General features: G+C 39.4%; 5 protein-coding genes across 5 annotated transcripts; all 5 read right to left on the bottom strand.

Annotated features, from left to right (window-relative positions):
- Positions 1–7366: 7366 nt before the first annotated feature.
- Positions 7367–8395, bottom strand: EAF01_010225 (uncharacterized protein; the record flags this gene model as incomplete). The annotated part of the gene is made up of 1 exon (XM_038918482.1): positions 7367–8395. The coding sequence occupies one exon, from the start codon at positions 8393–8395 to the stop codon at positions 7367–7369; it is 1029 nt and encodes a 342-aa protein (XP_038766452.1).
- Positions 8396–9569: 1174 nt separating this feature from the next.
- EAF01_010224 (uncharacterized protein) lies at positions 9570–10217 on the bottom strand (the record flags this gene model as incomplete). The annotated part of the gene is made up of 1 exon (XM_038918481.1): positions 9570–10217. The coding sequence occupies one exon, from the start codon at positions 10215–10217 to the stop codon at positions 9570–9572; it is 648 nt and encodes a 215-aa protein (XP_038766451.1).
- An 880-nt stretch (positions 10218–11097) lies between these two features.
- On the bottom strand, positions 11098–13152 carry EAF01_010223 (uncharacterized protein; the record flags this gene model as incomplete). The annotated part of the gene is made up of 4 exons (XM_038918480.1): positions 11098–11567; positions 12330–12611; positions 12770–12864; positions 12920–13152. 4 exons carry the CDS (start codon positions 13150–13152, stop codon positions 11098–11100), a joined length of 1080 nt encoding a protein of 359 aa, XP_038766450.1.
- Positions 13153–13730: 578 nt separating this feature from the next.
- On the bottom strand, positions 13731–14777 carry EAF01_010222 (uncharacterized protein; the record flags this gene model as incomplete). Its single annotated transcript, XM_038918479.1, has 2 exons — positions 13731–14402; positions 14463–14777. 2 exons carry the CDS (start codon positions 14775–14777, stop codon positions 13731–13733), a joined length of 987 nt encoding a protein of 328 aa, XP_038766449.1.
- A 58-nt stretch (positions 14778–14835) lies between these two features.
- On the bottom strand, positions 14836–17156 carry EAF01_010221 (uncharacterized protein; the record flags this gene model as incomplete). The annotated part of the gene is made up of 2 exons (XM_038918478.1): positions 14836–16760; positions 16811–17156. The coding sequence occupies 2 exons, from the start codon at positions 17154–17156 to the stop codon at positions 15514–15516; spliced, it is 1593 nt and encodes a 530-aa protein (XP_038766448.1). The 3' UTR covers positions 14836–15513.
- Between the last annotated feature and the right edge of the window lie 5319 nt (positions 17157–22475).

Genomic DNA, 22475 nt, shown 5'->3' with positions numbered 1-22475 from the left:
TCTCTGTTCTTCTATATCGTCGTCATCGCTTCTCTTTCTCTTCCTAAGATTGTATCTCAAAGGTGGTGTGGAAGTAGATGCAGATGTAGATGCAGTAGGTGGTAAAGTTTCATTAGGTAGTGCAATATCAGGTAATACACTCTCAGGTAATGTACTCGAATTCGATGGTGTATGATCAAGTGGTAAAGTTATATCCTCAGGTGCCCTTGACTTCGGTGGTGTATGATCAGGTGGTGAAGTTATATCAGGTAAAGTAACATCACTTTCTTTGTTGTTTTCCCCTGCCGGTCTTGTTAAATCATCAGCCACTTGTCGGATATTTCCATATTCATCTTCATCAAAGCGTGGTATTTCAGTCTTTGTTCGTTTTGGTATTGGCAAGCGCACCTCTATCGAGTCTGTGATTATTTCATTTGGTGATATTGGTGGATCGACTGGAATAGACGATGATTCAGGGACATTCTTAGGTCTGCCGCGAGGCCTGCGATCAGGTTCTATATTCTTGGTACCTTGTGATCCAGCTACACAGTTTCTGAGTTTGAGATCCAGATCCCCTCCTTTGTAGCTTTCGTCGATTGTAACACGATAAGAGCGGTAAGTATAACCTAGCTCTGGTGAATAAACCTTTATATGCTTGGTGGTGTCTTTTGAGTATCCCAGGAATATCCCAACCCTTGCTGTGTCGCGAAGTTTATCATGCCTTTGTCCTTTTGGGATGGTTTTGGGGTTGATATAGGCGTAACATCGACTCCCCCAGACCTTGCATGTATCGATATCTGGTAATGTGCCTGTAAATGCTTCGAGTGGGCTTCGATCGATTCCATTTGCATCTGGGCCAATACTAGTGCGGTTTCGAATGTATACGTCGTGCTCGACAGCTTCGTCCCAAAATTCTAATGGTAAATGAGCTTCTTTCAACATTGCTCTCATGTCGGTTTCTGCGGTGCGTATATTGCGTTCAGCTGGACCATTTTGGTGAGACGATACAACCACTGTAACCTCTGATCGCACACCAGTCTTCCATTCCCGGACGGCTTGAAGAAGCTCTGGTGCATTGTCGGTTCTGGCAGCAATTACAGCTACTCCTGTAGCAAGTTCAATTTCTTGCTTCCAGGCTTTCAGTAAGGGTATTGCATCGCTCTTCTGTTTCAATAGGATGACCCAATTTACCCTTGTGGCGCTATCGATAATAAGGAGAAAGTATCTGTGCCCTCGAATGGTCCTTGGGAAAGGGCCAGCAACATCGAAATGGATCAATTCTAGCCTTTTGGATTTTCGTGCACTTAGTTGACTTGGGATTCTGTTAGTCATCTTTGTGAGAGCGCACACTTCACAGACATCAAGAGTTGAAGGGACCTTGATCGGTCTCTGGAGTGTAGTGACTTTGTGCAGATTCCTGATTTTGTCAGGGCCGAGATGATTGAAGCGTCTATGCCAGATAAGGTATCTTTCCTTCTCCGTCATGGTTAATTCTTCGACTTCCCCTTTTGTACCATCAATGATCTCTGCAGAGAGCGCAAAGAATGCAGAATCTTCGTATCCTGGTTTCACATGCGAGATGATATACATCCCATCTTTCATTGTTGCTTTGATGATCTTATTATTCTTATCGTTTTCTGGTGTGAAATACATCTTCTTGAGACTGAATGTACCCTTGAGTCCTGCCTCACAAATTCTCTTGGCTGAGAGCAGGTTGACCCCCAATCCAGGTACATATAGCACACCAGCTAATGATGTCCTTGTTCCATCCTTGCACACCATGTCCACTGTTCCTTGCGATGGGGATGCCTTACTAATACTTTCTTTGGTGAGATGACAATGCTCAGAATCAGACTCACTATCGACGACACTTTCAGTAGCATCGGAGCTTGATTCGGCGATATGAGCCTTGTGCTCCCTGCGCTTTTTGTCTTTTCGCACTGGAGAGGTGGATTGTCTTCTCTTCTGTTTGTGCTTTGAATCGGATTTCAAGAGACGCTTGGCGCGACGGAGCTGGAAGCATTTTAGGACTGAGTGGCCAGGTTTGTCGCAGAGTTCGCAAGTGATGATGGATGTGTCGGTCTCCGAGCTTGTGCTAGCCTTACGCTGGCGATGAGGTGGGACATATTTCTTTCCTTTTGCAAGGTGTGCCGAGTCTCCAGAGGTCTGGATCTCTGCCTCTTTGACCTGTAGATGCTTGATCTTATCGTCAATGCTTAGAGTAGAACTGACGACACGGATCATATCAATGATGACTTTGTACTCATCAGGGAGAGACAAGGTCAGGCTTTGAAAGAGTGATTTATCTGTACACAAAGCACCGGCTGAAGCATCCGCAGATAAGAGCTTTCGTCGAAGATCCTTGAGCTTATCCCATGCACCTATAATAGTCATATCAGGGGTATCGTCGAAAGAGAAGGTCTTGATCTTGAGGAGGTACTCGTCTGCTGCGATATCATCGATTCTGGAGTATTTGACGGCTAGATAATCCCAAAGTTTCTTTGCTGTATCATATTCGTCCACTAAAGCCTCATCATCGTCAGATAATGAGCGACAGATGTAAGATAATGCACTAGCGTCGTCCTTAAGAAAGGTGGCCTTTTTGTCGATATTGAGTCGAATCTTTGTAGTGGTACTGCCGCTGCCGCTGGAGACTTGAAGTTCTTCGAAATCCTGGATTAAGTTGTCGGCTGCTGCAATCCGTGCATATTCATGCAATGTCTTTTCGCATGTATAGAACCAACCTTTTCCTCGAAGTTGAATTCTTATTTGACGAGTCCAGCGTTCGTGATTCTCTTGAGTGAGAGGAGGGATGCGCTTGGAGTAATCCTTGGATCCAGTGTCTTCGTTCATTTTGAAGGTTCTGCAAGTAGAAAGCTTGCGTCGATGACCTAGGCGTGATTGATGGTGGAATGAAAGAGTGGAAGAGGAACTGTTTAAGACTGCGCTGTCCCGATTGGGATGTACTAGTGTTTGAAGGGAGAAATTCTCTTCAAGGCGGGGTAATTAAGAATAGTGAATTTTGATTTGTAGATAATGATTTTTGAAGTGATATCGAACACTATGTAGCAGGTGATGCTCTTCAGCGTTAAGCTGGAATGAATGGTCTTTTCAGTAATAACTCGTAGTTTTCTTACTTGAGGAAAAGGCGCGATGTAAGTGGTTACTTCGCTGTCGCTGCTCAGCAATCTGTTTGCTGTGCGCACCTCGTATGTTGACGTCGCGTTGCGTAGGAGCTTCTCGTCGTCAACCTCTCCTTTGGCAACGTAAGCTATTCAAAGAGCTTTCGGCCTTAGTCTTACTGCAGAGCTACCGGGCTCATAACCTGTTCACAATAAAGGAGCAGGCCAGTGGAATGCATGTATTATTGACTATGTAGATTAATTGTACTAAGGTAAAATCTAACTACGAAGTGGAAGTGATATATGCACAGTAGCTTAGAGCACGTGCCACAACTTCCAACAGTTAATAATATTTTTTTTTTTGTTTTTTTTTTCTTTTTAAAAAGTTTTCAATAAATAATTCAATTTCAAATTAGAAAAACATAAAGAAAATTTAAGGATTGTATAATAATAAAAGAAATATACAAACTAATTAATAATAAATAATTCTTTAATAAAATTAAAATCAAACAAAAAAGGGTGTTTACGAGCATCAAGGGTTTTTGAATTGGTTGATGGAGGAGGAGTATGTTACAACGGATTAGTAACAGGCTGTAGAATCACTGACTTATAGGCTATAATGGTATTATAGGCCTCAGTGATTCAGCTGCAGTATACCGGGGGACACTAGGCACCCAAGGAAAGCCTCAGGCATGTATATAGTATTAGTTATAGAATACACTGAATCATAGGACATGGTTCCTAGGACAGTAGGGTCCTAAGAAGAATAAGCAATACAGGACACAGTAAGCAAGAGAGGTCTTGCTAGGATTAGTAAGCTCCCAAGGGATTAGCCCTAGGACAGGAAATAAGACAGGACGACAAGACTCACGGGACTAGTATCACGTGATGGACCATCCCATCAGTCCCACCGATTATTATCAATGGGATCAGTGGGATCCCACTACGCCCACTACTCTCAGTGAGTGGGATCGATGGGATCGCAGAGTGCAAAGGTCTATATAAGGGAAAGGGTTTCTTTACATGTAGAGCTTCGTGCTCAAGATCAATCATTAGTTTCATACTATAGTTACGAGAATTGCAACCAGTTACAACCTTATTGAATTCCTACTTGAAGTCTAGTCTAAACCACCTCGAGAGATCTCTAGACACTTCCACGTGACCCTAGAGGCAGCTCCCGTAACAGAGTAGGATTTTAATTGGAAAAAGTGTGAAAAAAAGGTAAAGATTGGTATTATTCATTAGTAATATGAGGACACAAATAATTGAATTGTATATACCAAATCTTATAATCTTTTTATTTATAATTTCTATAACTATTACTAAAATATTCTTATATATAATAACAATCTGGAAAGGATGTAAAACCACAACAATAACATTTCCTACAAAAACTTTCAATAAAAATCCTACGATTTTATATTAATAAGTCATTTATATATAATATCCGTATTATACAAATTTATACAGGCGTAATTTAATTGTATACATACGAAACAGGATTACCTAGTATTACTAAAAGAGTAAATTAAAGATTATTGTAATAATATGGTGTAAGAACTTGCCTGTTAATAGGGAGAATAGGATTTTAATTTGAATCTGCTATCGCATTTACTGTATTATATAATTAAAGGACTTTATTCGTATGAAAATATTAGTATATTATGTATAACATAAAATTAGTAGTAAATGAAGGGTAATTGATGATGCAAACTACTTATATCTTGGTAGAAATTAATATATATTTCGGACAATTGGTTAAATTCGAATTTTCTGTAATTTCAAAAGGATTAGTATAATATCGAATTTAGGTATATTATTTGATACAACCGGAGAATATGTATACAATGAAATGATTTAGATTTTAATGGTTTTAATGGTTTTTTAATATAATGTTTAATTAATTTAAAACAAAGTTTACTATACTTGTTTGATTTATTATAGGAAATAGGGATTGGATTAAGTGATAAAGTGGCTGTTTGTTACAAATTCCAAATATTAATCTGATTTGTACAAATTCTATTTATATAAAAAAGAAAGTTAAGCCTATATCGGAACATATAACTAATAATATGATATTATATATTATACTTTACCCCACATACACACGAAGTATATAAGTAAGGGTAGTATATATATATAAATATAATAATTCCCTTTTTATACAAAAAGAGTAGATAGAAATAAACAATCCTTTTAATTATATATATTGTGTATATACATCTTATCAAGTCTGTTCAATAAAAGGCTTCTTCGACATCTAGAGGACATTATTACGTTCAAGGTCACTCATTATAACGTTATAGGGTTTTAAGAAATCCCTCTTATTTGAAAATTCCTCGCTTCTATTAACGATTTTAATAATTTAAGGTTCTTTACTACGATATTATAATTAGTAACTGTCTAGAATATAAGAGTTGAGGCCCCGGCTTATCGCACACTACTCTTTTTCGTGACAAAATCCCTACAAAAATACTGTTTTCCTATATAAATTAATGATTTTTTTAATTCTTTAATTATTTGAAGAATTGATTTGAAAATTGTATATATAAGAAATAACTATATAAAGAATATTCGATTTAAATTGTTCTTTAAAATTATAAAAATTGATAAAGTTATAGGTTTTTAAAGTTGAAATTTTTCAAAATTTATAACATATAACACTTTTCCTATACAAAAAAACCACTTTTTTCAAGTTTTTTAACAATTTCAATTTCAAAAATCTATAACTTTATTAAAAAAATAGTTAAAAATATTTCATTTGTTTTTTTAAATCATTTCAATAATTCTCAATCTTATGTATTATTTTTATAAACTTAATTCATAAATTGATTGAATTAATATATAGTTTAAAAGTTGAATAAATGAGGGTTTTTGGTGTGTTTTCGCTTATGTTACGGGAGCTGCCTCTAGGGTCACGTGGAAGTAGCTAGAGATCTCTCGAGGTGGTTTAGACTAGACTTCAAGTAGGAATTCAATAAGGTTGTAATTGGTTGCAATTCTCGTAACTATAGTAATGAAACTAATGATTGTTCTTGAGCACGAAGCTCTACATTATAATGAAACCCATTCCCTTATATAGATCTTCATACCTTATGAATCGACAAGTCGATTACCGTAAAGCCGATTTCGACAAGTCGGTTTCCTGATCACGTGATGTCCATCCTGTGACTTTGTAATGAGGCTACCGCTTATCTAACCTGTGCTCTCTAGCCGACCTGTGACTGCTGCTTACCCTGTGCCCACTGTAGGGTAGGTAACAACAAAAGATAGGTACCTATCTTTTAATCGCTGACTACTCATTTGATTACCGCTATCTTTAATTACCATTTAATTCGATTGTCCCTACAGCGCTGTTTCCGTAGGTCCCAACACCAAGGCCTTAGGTTTATCTTATAATCCATGTTGCGGTGCGGGTACCTCCGTAACAGCTTAGTGTGCGATAAGCCGGGGCCTAAACTCTTATAACAGAATTTAATAATATATAGAGCATATTGAGATACTTCTATAGTACGCGATAGTTATAAAAATCAATTTATTAGATTTTACACATACTAATAAGATTTAAATCTAATATAAAACTAACTCAACTAAATATTTCTACTTTCTTCGTTTTATTCTTTAATTTATATTCTAATCGTCTGAAACTTTAATAATAAAGACTAGATAGATTAGAAGATTAAAATACTTCAAGATTATATAATTGATTATTCTAAAGACATCTTATAAAGTACTTTTCGATAAAACTAAGAGATTAATAGTGAATAATATAAATAAAGTAATTTATAACTACTAAATGTATAAGTCTAGCTTATTATAAAATTTAGAGACTTAAATAAGAGAGTTAGTATTATTTATCTATAAAATATTCATGTAGAGCTTTATTCTATTCTTATAAAGTCTAGAGCTTACTTTATACTATATAATAATACTTACTACTATATATATATATTTTGAGACATAATTACGAAGTTCAGCTTACTAAATTTCTAATACTTTAAGACTACGAGCTGAAATGAGAATTGTTCTTATTTTCAGATATATATAAAGAACTAAAGAGTCTGATTATTACGATTACATACTAGAGTATATCGATAGAGATTAAACATTTAGAATAAGAAAGCTGAAGAGAAAAGAGATCCTTAAGAGATCTCTTTGTCTCTTATATAGTAACAATGACTTAGTTCACGCTATCTTGAACGAACTAAGGTATGTATGATGAGTAATCACAATGTCATGTGATATTTGTCACACTGATATGGTATTCAAAGTTTACTACCAACTTCCCCCTTTGTCCTGTTCTCTTGAGCTTTCCTTAATAAAGCATACAAAGTTTGCAGCCTTGGCATTTCCAGTCCATGACTCCTGGCAATTCGGATTGGATTTCCCAAAATAACTTCAAGCTCCATCGTCTTCCCCTGCTCCCAATCCAACAACATACTTGGCTTACTTCCACTAGTGTTCTTTTGTGTACTTTTCAACAACTGTTCAGAAGTTGCAAATTCTTGTGGTAGCGTAGTCCCCAATATCTTTGGGGCTGTCTCTAAAACTTCGTCCATGACACCTTTCAAATGAATGTAAAGCTCTGGATCAAGCGACATATCATTGTTTGTGCTCCCAGATGAAAGCACAGCGGAAGGATTCATACTCGCATTAATGGCGATTTTATGCCATCTGACCATTTGAAGTTTCCAATGTGAGTACTCCTGGGCATCCGAGATGCCGCCTGTTTGTAATAATCTCACAAACATGTTATTTCGTTGAACAGCGGTGTTTTGATCATCATTCAACTTTGTCGATTCAACAACACCCGGTAAATATGGGCCAATGCTTATTCGTGTCCATCTATTATGCTTAATAAACCCCGGGGAAGTCTGTTCGGCGCTCACAACAGTTACAGCGCTTAGTATGGTGGACCCAGAGAACCTTTTTGAATATGGTTCCTCCACACCAAGACCATTTTGGATCAAGACGATAGATGTATGACCTTTCTTCACAAGGCCTTCAAGAATCTCGGAATCATCACTAACATCTGGAAGCGCCTTTGTGCTTACGACAATAAAATCCCAGTCTTCGTTCGAATCTCGAGCTTCTTGTGGGTTGGCAAATATTTGATGTGGAATGAATTTGTAATCTCCAAATTTTGGTGATGTGACATGGAACCCATTAGCGGTGACAGCTTTGTAATTTGATCGACATATAACGGAGACTTGGGTGCCTTGAACCTGAGCAATTCGAGATCCGTAGAATGCACCAACTGCACCAGCACCGACAATGAGGAATTTCATAGTCATATTGATATTCTGTGATCGAATAGTATGGAAATTGTTGTTGTATCGTATTGTTGTGGATGTTGATCTGATCAAGGGAAGTAACCTCGGCACATACACGATTAGTTCATCAGTTCAGGTTCTGGTGGTTCACTAGTGTGTGCACGGACTCACGGGACACTCAAGAAATAAGTACAATTTCACACTCCAATTCATTAACTTTAAAGTTCAATCAAAATTCAATTTTATATTAAATATCTTTTAAACTAATACTATGTTTTAATTAAACATGAAAATATAATACATTTCAAAAAAAATGAAATTAAAGAAACTATAAATTTGAATTCGAAAAGTCTAATATTACATCCTCTTATTGAAATATTATAATAGGAAATTATATATTCAATTACAAAAGCTTCAACTTTTCATTTTTTTTAATTCAATCATTATACTATATAGAATCTTTATACTGATTACCCACATACTTCAATTAGAAGAATTTATTCAATATTAGAATTATAATCAAATTATTAAAATCATCTGTTTAGTGTAGTCAATATTGTCCTTTACTTATAAGCTTGTCCTGTGAGTCCGTACACCCACTAGTGGCTTGAGACGCCTGCTTACATAATTCGATTTCCTGTTTTAGGAATAGCAACAGTTGAAAATACAATTTATAGTAGATAGACACCCCATTGTCCACCAAAGAATTCGCACAACACGCACAACATGACTATTCCTTAATCGATCCTCTATTCACAAATTACTATACGATACCGAAAAAAATTGATTGCCCCATATTGCACAGACTGACTACATTGTTTTTTACCTCTAAATGTTCAATGCCCCTAAGCTCGTAGATGGGCTAATTTATCTAAATAAATCTTAGACTAACGTGTACGATTCATGACAACTGTCCTACGACCGGCGACCGAGAATATAGAATCAGTTGGCGGGCGAAGATCGCATACATGAATGCGACGATGCACAGAATATGGAGTGTGAAGTGCGGATCACACACAATACAAAGATTCTGAGTACCCGAACGAAACACTGGAAAATTTGATTTTCATATCATTCTTCGCGCCCGTTGAAAAGTTGAAAACGAGAAGACAGTGGCAGATGCTATCAATCCATCTGCCGAATGCAGTTGAATGATCAGAAGTGCCGACACCATTACTGGGGATAAATTAGATGTCTATAACTCGGCCTGCGACTTTTCGAGCTCCAAAACCTTCTGAACAGAAGGCCGATTCACCAGATCTTCCACAAGCGCTGTGTATTTCGGATACACTCTCTTCATATCCAAGCCATGTCCTTCTCCCCAACGATGAAACACGAAAAGATACGAATCGACGACTGTGAATGCACCTCCAATTGCGTAAAGGCCATTCAACTTTCCCTCAATCATATCAAAACAATTCTGGACATTTCCCATACTCTTTTTCTCAATACCCGACAATGCTGCTTTTTCATCACTCATTCTCTCCGGTCTTAGTAAGCCACCGAATGCATGAGCATGCAATGTTCCGCTCAGCCAATTCATCCATTCATACACTCTTATCGTTTCCATTGTTGTACGCCCTAAAAGATGCAGTTCGGGAGCAAATGAAGATACCGCTGTCGCGATAGCAGGAACCTCTGTAATATTTTCACCGTCAAGTGAGAGAACTGGAACACGCATCTTGGGATTTATGGAAGAGAAGTCTTGAGTAAATTCTACAGTTTCTTTCGTGATTAAGTTGGCGATTGATTCGAAAGAAACTCCAATTTCGAACAGAAGAACATGAGGGCATGAAGAGTAAGCGCCAGGTGCCCAATAGAATTTGATCTCATGTTGAGCCATAGCTTTGAGTGTTTGGAGATGCTTGTGAGGAATAGATGCTAATCCTGTAGACAAAAGATATTGATGTTTACTTTTTGCAAAAACCTGGAATTCTGCTCAAGGGCTGGAGAAAGAAGTCCCTTACGTCGTCTTGGTGTCACCTTACCCCGCTTTCAAGTTTACTGCGGGCTGCATAATATAAAAAATGACGATTAACATCAAAGTAGCTCACACTTCTTTATCAACACAGCGGAAGAATATTCGCAGTGTAGTCTGTGGTCAAGATTCTGCACGGCAGGCCTAGTGTGATTACCAGAGACAAGTACAAACAATTTTTCCTTTTTTACTTTGCTTGCTGGTAGTTTGGCTTGCCCATCCAAAGGATGTAAGGGGTGCACCGGGATGAAGAACTGCACAATAGACGTCTGCTCACTAATCTAAGGTAAAAACCACAGGAGCTATGCAAGGACATACAATTTCCTTTGATGAGTCGAGGACTTTGTTTCTCACGTCGCGTATTTCGTAGGTCAATATGTCCAATCTCTTGGTCATGAAAATGATATAATCTGCGACTTCTTAAAGTCACAAAGCAGTTTACCTGGTAGGATTGTAAGCACCACGCCAACCCGGGGTAACGACATTTGCATTTAAAACTTCGATTCGTTCTTTGCCATTGGTTTGCATGTAAAGTTGCGCGGATGGATACAGTTGTAGCGGCCAGAAACCCCAACGAGGAGATAGGAACGATGGCGCAGCCTTCCTCAAAAGAGCAATGAAACTAATTGTTGAACTCACCTTAACTCTTGCATTTGTGACTACGTGGAGGTAACAGGCAGTTCTTGTTCGAGTGCCGAACATTATTAGACCGCAATTCTGATACATAGGACGTAACACACATCGATCATTCATGAGCGATCGTCTCCAAAATTCCATGATCGACAAGGGCACTAATATCCTGTAACCGGCGCTTCAGATATGATCGATGTTGCTCTGGAATTTCAGAAGCTATTGTTGACATAGTCAATGGCCAGCAAAACAAAGTAGCCGTGCTCGCTTTAACCGCATTCCCTTGTCCCTTACGTATCATTTTCATACCTGTCCCCCCATGTTCAACCCATCCCAGAACAAACGGCAGACTCGCGCAGAAGTCTAGAGCTACCTTTTCCATGCTCAATCTAATGATATCTATATGGAATTTTGTGTCAGGATTTGCAGACTTCCCTTCGCTATAGCAGGCCTTGAGTATAATGTCATTTACGTGAAGTCGGATAGCACGGTATTGAGCCCACATTGCGGCATGGCCAATTGAGGGATATAGATGAACTATTTGATCAAAGATATCGTTTGAGCCAGGGTCGTCATCATCATCCACTATTACTCGAAAAGTACTCCAATAATCCATCATCGGCACCTCTTTAGTCCATTTGACCAATTTCGTTTCCAACAAATGTGCTCGTACCAATACGCCGCGCGTCATTACAGTCATTTACCTACATTCTTTTACAAAAACACGGTCTAGACCAACAGAAACATTCTTCACACAATACCTCAAATTGGCGACTTCAACTAAACACTGATCAAGATCCAGTGTAGGCAATAGTATTTCCCGTAATTCGTATACGGGTTGGTTTAACAGTACGTATCGTTTTTTTTTTTTCAAAATATATATATATACATAACATAGAATTCAATACTACTAAAGATATTTAATATTATTTAAAATTAAATACTATTAATAAAATACAAGAATACAAATCTCTAATTAATACAAAATAAATCGAAATATACGAATTCAAAGTTATCCCTAGATTTCAATAACATTAAATCCTATATTCAATTAAATTATCATTAATTGATAATAAACTATCAATATTATCAAATATTTTAATCTTTTTGATATCTTTAAATGTGAATATCAATATTATTACATTATTTTCACGAATTTAAATGTTTTAAGAGTATTTTTTTGTTATCTAGGCTTTATTGAGATTAGTTTTTATATTTCAGTTTTATCGTATATCTTCATACATATTCGTTTAAGTAATATATACAACAATGAGTTTATATTTCTCTAATATACACTATCTACCGTATCAAAAGCTTCATACACGCCACCGTTTTACTATAATATACTATTGCCTACACTATCAAGAACTAAGCTTGAGCTTATCTCTCCGAAGTCACTTCTATCCTTCAGCCAACTTGATATTGACATGCTTCTGAGCAGGTGTGAACGAATCAAGTTTCGCTCTGCAGCCTTGTCTAATTCCGAACCGGCGTTTTCATGAGAGGCACTGGAGTCCCTGACATGAATCGGAAGCATTGAATGACGCGATTGATATGACTCTTGCTGACGTTGCTGTCGTAATTTCAACAATGCAATCGCACCATCATGATGAGTAAGAGCCTTCGCAGCTATAATTTCGATGTCTTTAGTGACAAATTGAACCTTTCTGGTCACGGAATTCTCAAAGTGGCTTAAAAGAAAGACGCTAAGAATGACTTCATCCATTGCGACTCTATGCTTCTCAGCGCTAGGTTTGTCGCCACCAGGGCTTAGGAGTATATCGTACTCCCAATTGATAAAGCAGCAAGATTCTTTGTTGATCGCCCGAAAGTCGTGTGGGCAATCGCAAGACTAGCGAGTTGTAATGTGGAACCGGTAGATCTGGCATGAGATGCTTGTTCCGGTGATGTAATAGGCAAGAAGAAAGTCGGCGAACTGTTGACGATGCAAGGCTGGAAATTGAGGAGTGCTGAAAAGAACCAAGACAGCAATTCTTTTGACTGTCATGAGCATTATAAAGTTTCCGTGAGTCTCGAAAAATTGCCTTGTATAGTAGGCAATAGGTTGATCTTGCAGGGGTGTTGTGGCAGGAGATCGCGGCGATGAGAAGAGAACAATGACATATGGGATGCTTAGAACTTTAATTAAATTGGCTTCATCTATCGTCATGTTGACATATCTTGTCCGTTCTTCTGACGCGGGAGACTGGAATGGTAAATTTTGTTTTATTGACCGCTGCAGATTGGGACCTCGAGGTCGTTTTATTTTACCACTCGCTGCCTCGTTCTCGTCCAAGAACTCGTATTTTTGAATGCCATTACAGCCGTGACAATCAACTTTTGCTTTTGCACAACGATTGCAGGATGGCTTTGTTTCATCGCACTATGTTGTTTGTTGCAAGTCTCAAAACCAATGAACGATGATAAGATATACATAAGACATGCCAAATGCATCGTTCTAAAACTCTTCAGCTTCCGAGTTTTCCAATAGTACAGGATCCTAGGTCTGCCAGTGACGTACGATCTAGCTCCTGCTGATCACGTTCATCAGGCTATGAACTAATTGCCGAAAGTAGGAAAGCAGAGGGACATTATCATACCGTGTGCCACAATTGTATTCAAAATCACGCGGATCTTAGAAATATTGCATTATGGGTACCAATAAACAGATACTTATAGCTAAATAAACTAAATAAACGTAAACAATAAACAAAAGGATTGATACTGTTTTATCACTCGTCGACGAGATCAATTATTCCTATTCCAAATTCTAGTGGTACGTCCTCCTCGACCACGATTGTAGCCCCAACTAATTCCTCCGCCTCTGGGGCCGTTTGGCGGGTTCATATTGCCATTTCCAATGCCGTTGCCACGACCAGCACCACCAGTAGGTGTTCGAGAGATTGATGTTTCTGCAATTCTTCTTCCTTCCCCCCCTCCTCTTCCATAGATAGTTCTGGTTGGAGTTCGCTCACTTTCTGTCAACTCCAATGCAGGGACAGCTCCACCTCGACGAAGTTGTTCAACCTCAGTCTGACTGATTGGCTCTGCTGGTGACTCAGAATTTGTAGGCAATCTATGTGCTCCCAGCATCTTGTACTCGCTCCGAGGAGTAACTATAAAGCCAGAGGATTCGGATGGCCTGGATCGTGACGAACCAATATCGAGATTGGGAGTGGCAAAGTTCGTTCCAAGTTGAAGAGATGTAGAGGAGGGCATAGTTTGCCAATCTGTATCAAATGGAGCGTCTCCTTCGCGGTAAGGTCTGAATCCAGCAGGAACAGGGGAAGTGTCGATTATGGTATGGCCGGAGACGGGATCGGTGAAAGATATGTTTCCATCGTCTTGAAGAACGCCTGGAATGGGGTCACTCCATGGAACATAATACCAAGTACGCTGGATTGGAGGACTTGTGTCGATCTGATGAATTCAATCAGTATTTTTACGCTTGCAGCAATGGCAGGTTGATGTTGGACTAACCTCATGTTGACACCAAAAGTGACAGATTTTAGCTTTAGAATGCTGAGGAGGCATTTCATATTCATTGGCAGCATACACCTGATACCTATGATCGTGGTAAAAGCGATTGTATACTCGTGGGCCATTCTGATGTGGATCAACGGCTTCTTGCGGATAATAAATGATTTGAGCCCCTTGGTCTCCCTCGGGACAGTATTGACAAACGTAATCATAGCAGATATAGTTCGGAGCCTTGTAATCCGCTGTTGGACAGATGACAGTTGTGTGAACTGGTGCCAAGGGGATAGCTCTGCCTTCATGATTGATGATGTTCATCGTGTATTATTGTATGAAAGCTGAAAAGTATGCCTTGTGTGGGACAGCAGATGATTTAATCGGGCATCAAGAGGTTGTTAAGATTCACACAGCTATTGTCGAAGCTAAAGCTATAAGTTGGGGTTGAGGCGTGATGCGTGATGCGGCTCCCAGATCAATCGCTGTTTGATAAAACAAAAAATTAGGGTATTGTAAATATTGGAAGAAAGTATCATAAGCTGCCCAGAACAAAACTTGAGCAGCTCCAATAAGGAATGGGAAAGTACAGCTGCTCCGAGCAATATATTCTAGATAACTTGTAGGCCTTGAAAGATGGTAAAGACCTTTTTAGTTGTTGTGTAAAAAGAATAGAGGTTGAGATTTGAGGAAAGCATTCAAATTCTACACTCGGAAACATCCGAAAATTTGGATTTTTTGGATGGGTGTAAGATTAGCTTATCTAGTGCGAGATTTGGATGCCATTCTCTCATATTACATTAAGTCCTTTCTCTGCTTATCGATTGGTCTTGAAGATATCAACTCATGCCTGAAACAGCACTACCTATCACAAAATATGGGTGAATTAGGGCTTCCAGATTTACAAGTTTCACCGAGGACCCATATACCCAGATATCATAATCTTTCGTGGTCTGGCAACCACAGTGAGTCTTCTCGAAGATTCACCTAGGAGAAGCCCTGCGATTGAGTACAATCGCCTCGATGACTAGGGTAATTTCCACAGGACGAATCTGAGATCTTATATCTTGGATTGTTTGTTTTGATTTCGAGCTTCAATAAACTCCTTCGAGATATTCCACAATTCAAGACTCTGTTGAAATATATCATCATCTCTGATTAAAATCTTCCCATCTGAAGTAAGAAATCTCACTTCCTTGATTGACCGTGTACCCCAAATGAAGTCATTGCCTTTTATGAAATCAGCCATAGGTTTCAACCACTCTCTCAATAAGACCTTCTCGTTATCATTCAAGACATCTCCGTTCCCAAAGAACCACATCGACATGTCAGTCCCGTGAGTGGCTCCAACAATTTTAGGCAACCTTTTGTCCACACTTTCTGTTCTCCAATCAATTCTGTATCGATTGATACTTTGAATTGGGACATCAGAAGATATTGCGGCGAGGAAGCCGCGCATAGTGGAATGTATTTGCATGTCAGCATACAACTTACCAAAAATTTCAATCCAATATTCCTTCGGGTAATTTGCGGAAGTGTGGTGCGGTTTATATTTAGCGCAAACAGCCTTGACGATACTTCGTGGGTAGTCCCATGACAGACGGTCAATCAATCTCTCATACGAATGTGGCGGAAACACGTTTTTATAGAGCTGATGTTCTTGTGTAAGATCCCCGATGATGGTTTTGATACCAAGTTCTTTGAATCGTTTCCCAAACGTACCATCACAGATTCTAGTGAACAAATCATTCGAAATGAACTCTCCATCGAGAACCGGACGAATGAAAATTTGCTTCATTTTTCCAACAGCAACTATCAATTCATCAGAGCTTTTAGTGCGAAGGACTTCCACGGTCTCTCTCGCGCTCAAAGACCGAGATATCCCCAGAACAGAAAGTAAATCATCAAATTGTTCTTGGGCTTCAGAAATTCGTTTGGGCTCAACTCCACATCCATTAGACCATTGAATGATTCTACGAATGATTTGGCGTTTAGAATTTGGGCCGATGTCGTACGCAAGTTGATGGAATGTGGAATAAGAACCAGCCGACAAACCACCGACTGTGATATTTTCGTTATTGCCACCAAAGAACTCGATAGTTTCATATGTCCATTCAAGAGCGGCTCGTTGGTCCCAGAGTCCTAAGTTTCCGGCTGAAGTATCGTCCCAGAGTTCTCTACCGGCTAGAAAGCCAAAAACTCCGAGCCTATAATTGGGGCATACAATAATACATTTCACATCTGTCTCGGCCAATAACGAAGAAGGGTCGTCTGAGTTATTCGAGCCGTATTGAAGGAAACCACCATCTGAATCTCTTAGTCATAGATTATGAAATCGGTTTGGAGATACCACCTACGAATATAGTAGAACACTGGCCAACCACCTGATGGCGGTTCACCAAGTGGGATGTAGATGTTACATTGTAAACAATCCTCACTCGAGCTGCCAGGTGATATGAGTAGCGGAGATTGCGGGCAAGGAATCGAAGGCTTATTGTAAAGCGGGGGATTACTTTCGGAACCGTATGAGAAGTCGGAAGGGAGCGGAAACGGCTTTCGCCATCGTCTTTTACCTGTTGGTGGTAAAGCATATGGTACTCTTGAAAAGCGATAGCATTTTGATACGTTCGTAGTTTTGTCCTTAATTACAGGGCCTAATAGAGCTCCTTTACCAGGAAGCAATATACGAAGGGGTGAATACATGATTGGCCAAGAGAAACTGCAATACGGAGATGCAGTTGCTATGAGGAGTGAAGTTTGGTGATGGCTAGGTAGGTAGTTAAGTTGACGAGCACGTGCCGAGGTAAAGTTTAAGGTTACTCCATTTGTGGCACGGATAAACATCGGCCTAGGACAACGCCAGATTGGAATGCTTAACTTACCGTGTTAATTTGGCAAAAACATTTGAAAAGAGCCCCTTAAATCGTTAAGATCACTTGGAGTCTCGTGAACAGAATGACGGTTTGACAGCTTGATGATAATGAGCATTTTTCAAAGTTTGTTCCAGATTCGATCAGTAAATTTCCACTCGAGAATGCGGATGATTTTATCTGGCGTCAAGTGCAACAGTTGGGGTCTGATAAGATAAGATAAGATAAGATAAGATAAGATAAGATTTTTTGTTCTAAAGACAGAATGCCCGCACTAACCTTAACCTTAATTTTAACCGAATGCAAAAGGGAAGGGAAAAAAAGACTATATTTTCACGTTGTATTGGGCATTCAATCGCATCAATCTAACTCGAAGAAGATGAGATGTTGTAGGATGTACGAAAACTGGGTATTGCCTAGGAGAAACGGGCAAATAAATTCAAGTGAAGACCAAAATATGAGTCCTGGTATTCAAGTATATGGATGGATAGATACGATATCCAATGCTCGTGGTTGAAGTCGGCTGTTTCTCAAACCATCACGAGAAGTTCATTGCGGCGATAGAATTGAGTCTTCATGCAGTGCCGCTAGACTCAGCAATATGGTACTTCAATGGGGATATTCGAGAGATTCTACTGGTGAATCATTTGGATCATCCTGGAGGTTGTACCTTGAACCAATTTCTTGGTTGTTTGAGTGTAATTCTGACATACAGATAGTTTCTCACGCTTGGATATCTTTCCCCACTGTCTAGTTTTGAACCCAATGCTTAGTATTGAGGAGTTTTCTCAATCCCAGAGGGGCAGATGGTGCTGTCAATGTTCTAACCACGTCAAGTCAAATGCCACATAGCAGATTTAGTCATTTCTTCACATTATCAATCCATATTTCAACATCCATTGCTCGACAATGTTCTTTTTGTCCTCGCTCAACATTTTCCATCCATGATTTATTCAAGATGTTCAGAATAGAATTCATGTCGGCTGCAAAGTTAGTGACCTACTTTTGTGTTCTATAAGGGTCAGTGCATCTGGGATACATAGTTATGTCATGGTTGAACGAGGTTCAAACCAAAGAGACCATTCAAATCATCACCAAAGATCTCTTCTCCGACTTTACATAAGCTTTAGTCATACGAAACGACTAGTCACACGATTTGATGATCTCATAAGGTCAAAATGAGGATAAAGTCGGCCGCTAATTTGGTTCGATCCACTTGCTCCATCCGATTGAACATGTGGACGTACTTCAATCCCAAAATTTAGCTTGCTTGTCAAACTGCGTGCACCACAATGTTGTCCTATTGGGGTCAATAATGGCCTGGACATATTATTGGAATCTCACCTACATAATAGACAACTTCCCGTGTTAACCGGCCTAAAGCTACACAAAAACGGTGAAATATGCAGAAAATTGATGTTGAGTGTTCCTTGGCGCTCAAGTTTATCCTTTACACTATTGTGATCTGGAGCATTCTCTATATTGGCACTTATTTAAGTATTGAGAATAAACACCCTTCTATTCTCTCTTCTCTGTTCTTGGTCAATCGCTACATTTTGCATACCTTTCAGCTTTGAATTATTGGTTCCTCAACCAACAGGCGATTGCAAAATTAGGTTTCGATTCAATAATCTCACTCCAAATGAGGTGCTGATTGCGGAAGATACGGCCCATACCTCATCCGCAGACGAAGAGAACGGGCCTACGACAATAACCAATGTTCTTCCGGAAATTGAGAGCGAGATCATCAACAAAACGTTTCAGCATGGTGTCCAAGCTGCCGAGGCCATAAACCAAGTATGGACTAGAAACCATTTGATTCTGGCCTATACACTGTTAGTATAGCCCACCATTATGAAATCGCTTTCATGTGATCTTTGACTGACGGTGTTTCATCTGGAATCTGAATTATTAAGTTCTTGTTGACATTCGCGTCCGGGTTGACCAGCCCACTTACACCCTACGTAACTTCCTCTTTCCAGGTCCACTCCCTCACGGCAACAACTTCCATCATTTCGAGTCTCATAGCTGGCCTCATAAAACTACCATATGCTAAACTCATGGATATTTGGGATCATCCCCAAGCTTTCTGTGTCATGGTCGCTTCATTTACTCTTGGTATGGTTATGATGGCTGGATGTAATGAAGTTGAAACATACTGCGCAGCTCAAGTGTTCTATTATCTTGGTTACAACGGAATTGACTTCACGCTTACAATCTTCATCGCCGATACAACCCAACTAAAGAAACGAGCCTGGTGAATTGCATTCTCATCTTCACCATGGATTGCTACAATCTGGGCCTATGGACCTGCTGCTGAAAGTGTTTTGAACACGATAGGTTTTAGATGGGGTTTCGGTATATGGGCCATCATTTCCCCAATTATCTGTGTACCTTTGTTCGGACTTTTCTACTATCATCAAAAGAAGGCCGAAAAAACAAGGCTTGATTCAAAAGATTGATAGTGGACGAACTTGGACTGAATCATTCATCTATTGATGCAGGGAATCGATGTCATTGGTCTTTTGCTGATTGCTGCTGGTCTTTCTCTGTTTCTTCTAACATTCAGCTTGTACAGCTATCAGAAGGGCGAGTGGCAATCTCCGTTCGTTATTTGCTTCATTATTTTTGGGGCCTATTAATCATTGCGTTCGCTCTGTACGAAATGTACTTTGCACCAGTGACCTTCATTCCTTGGGGTTTGATGAAGGATCGAACAGTATTCCTCACCCCATACGATGGTTGCTAGTATTTACTGCGGTATGTACCTTTATTTGTCCCGAACTCGCTTCCTGGAATCAGAATGTTCAACCGCCCGACCATTGGAATCCTTCACAAGAAACAACAATTTAGCAAGATGCTGACTCCATTTAGCTTGGTACATCTGGGACTCATACTTTTATTCCATGCTTATCGTCGTATTCAATCAATCGGTTACGATTGCCCCCTACATCTCAAATATCTACACGATCGGGTCCTGCTTTTGGGCATTAGTCGTTGGAATCATCATCAGATTCAACGGACGCCTCAAGTGGCTGGCTCTTTACTTTGGTGTGCCTATTACTAGTCTCGCTGTCGGCCTCTTAATCAAGTTTCGTCAGCCCGATACCAATATTGGATATATTGTAATGTGTCAAATCTTTATTGCTTTCGGTGGTGGAACCTTGGTTATGTGCGAACAGATGACCGTCAGGGCCGTATCCTCTCCCCGCTATCCTTGCCATTGAAGCTATGATTGCCAGTATCGGTGGGGCCATCAGATCCACTATTGCAGCCGCATTTTGGACTTCCCTGTGAAGCTCGCCGAGCTTCTTCCTGCATCATCTCAAGCCGACCTCACATCAACATATGGTAGTTTAGTAGTGCAGTCGAGCTATCCACTAGGAAGTAACACAAGAAATGCTACAAATCTAGCCTATGGGGACACTCAAGACTGATGTTGATCTGTGCCACTCTTATTTCAACCATGCTCTGGAGAAATATCAACGTCAAGGATATGAATTAAATCCACGGCAGTAGTTGGTGAGGAACATAATTGAGGAGCAGTGTGAATGTTTCGAAGCAGATAGCGACACAATAGAGATTCTGGCACTTCTATTGGTCATCGTTTGAGGTTTAAGTTGGGCTATGAGGCATGTCAGATCTAGAAGACAATCATAAAAGATGATGAGAAAATTGCAATCTTAATTACTAATACGGCATAAAGCGACGATGATTGATTTAGTTCCTAATTTGAAGCAAGAGTCCGTAGCCTAGTGATACATTTTTTCTCGGGGTTTTCAATTGCTCGGGACAGATATCATATCTAGAAGCGGTTCTCGATTGGGTGTGCTTGACTTATCCGACATTTAGTCAAGCTGGTCACTAAAATAGCATGCGAACACAGGGAAAACTCGAAACCTCACACCATAATAACCTAAGATATATCGACGTTTCTATGATTCAAGCAACAATTTATCTCCTATTTTCTTCCTAGATTTGGAACCATGAATATTGTGAAGCAACTTCAACGCTCTTGGAGCTTTACTAAACATCGCCTTCGACCGGTCATAAACTACCAACCATCATTCTTCCCATGCTATGCATGACGTACGTTTGCCACAGCATGGAATACCTGAGGAACTATTAATTTCATGAATTGAGATATCGGGGAGTTTTATGGGACTTGCGAAGATCTCGTACTGGTCTGCAGTTTCTTTCGTTCGGTTGTTGACCTAAAGTCTAAGTTCAGTACCCCACTTTTCGGCCACCCCTCTTTTCGGCCACCTCATAAATCTCACCGCTCTAACCAACCACTTCTCTTCAATCTTTAATAATTCAACAACCACTGAATCAATTGATTCAAAAATTTGATATATTGTCAATTATATTATGGGCAATAGTTATATTGAAGATGATATTGCTATAGCACTTAGTGTTATAGTAGGAGGTATAATTATTAGAAAAGCTGGTTTGAATTATAGGATATTCTATATTACTTTTTAATGCTATATAAAAGGTTATCTTTTTTATTAAAAAGGTACTCAAAATATACAAAAGATAGTTTTGATATAGAAGAAAGTATTAGTTGAATGGATATTAGTTCAAAAGGTTTTAAATATTAGTCCTACATGTTACAACGGATTAGTAACAGGCTGTAGAATCACTGACTTATAGGCTATAATGATATTATAGGCCTCAGTGATTCAGCTGCAGTATACCGGGGGACACTAGGCACCCAAGGAAAGCCTCAGGCATGTATATAGTATTAGTTATAGAATACACTGAATCATAGGACATGGTTCCTAGGACAGTAGGGTCCTAAGAAGAATAAGCAATACAGGACACAGTAAGCAAGAGAGGTCTTGCTAGGATTAGTAAGCTCCCAAGGGATTAGCCCTAGGACAGGAAATAAGACAGGACGACAAGACTCACGGGACTAGTATCACGTGATGGACCATCCCATCAGTCCCACCGATTATTATCAATGGGATCAGTGGGATCCCACTACGCCCACTACTCTCAGTGAGTGGGATCGATGGGATCGCAGAGTGCAAAGGTCTATATAAGGGAAAGGGTTTCTTTACATGTAGAGCTTCGTGCTCAAGATCAATCATTAGTTTCATACTATAGTTACGAGAATTGCAACCAGTTACAACCTTATTGAATTCCT

This window comes from Botrytis porri, assembly GCF_014898465.1.
Source record: "Botrytis porri strain MUCL 3234 chromosome Unknown BPOR_015, whole genome shotgun sequence".
In the NCBI taxonomy this organism is placed as follows: domain Eukaryota; kingdom Fungi; phylum Ascomycota; class Leotiomycetes; order Helotiales; family Sclerotiniaceae; genus Botrytis; species Botrytis porri.
This window is presented reverse-complemented; position numbering and strand designations above follow the sequence as displayed.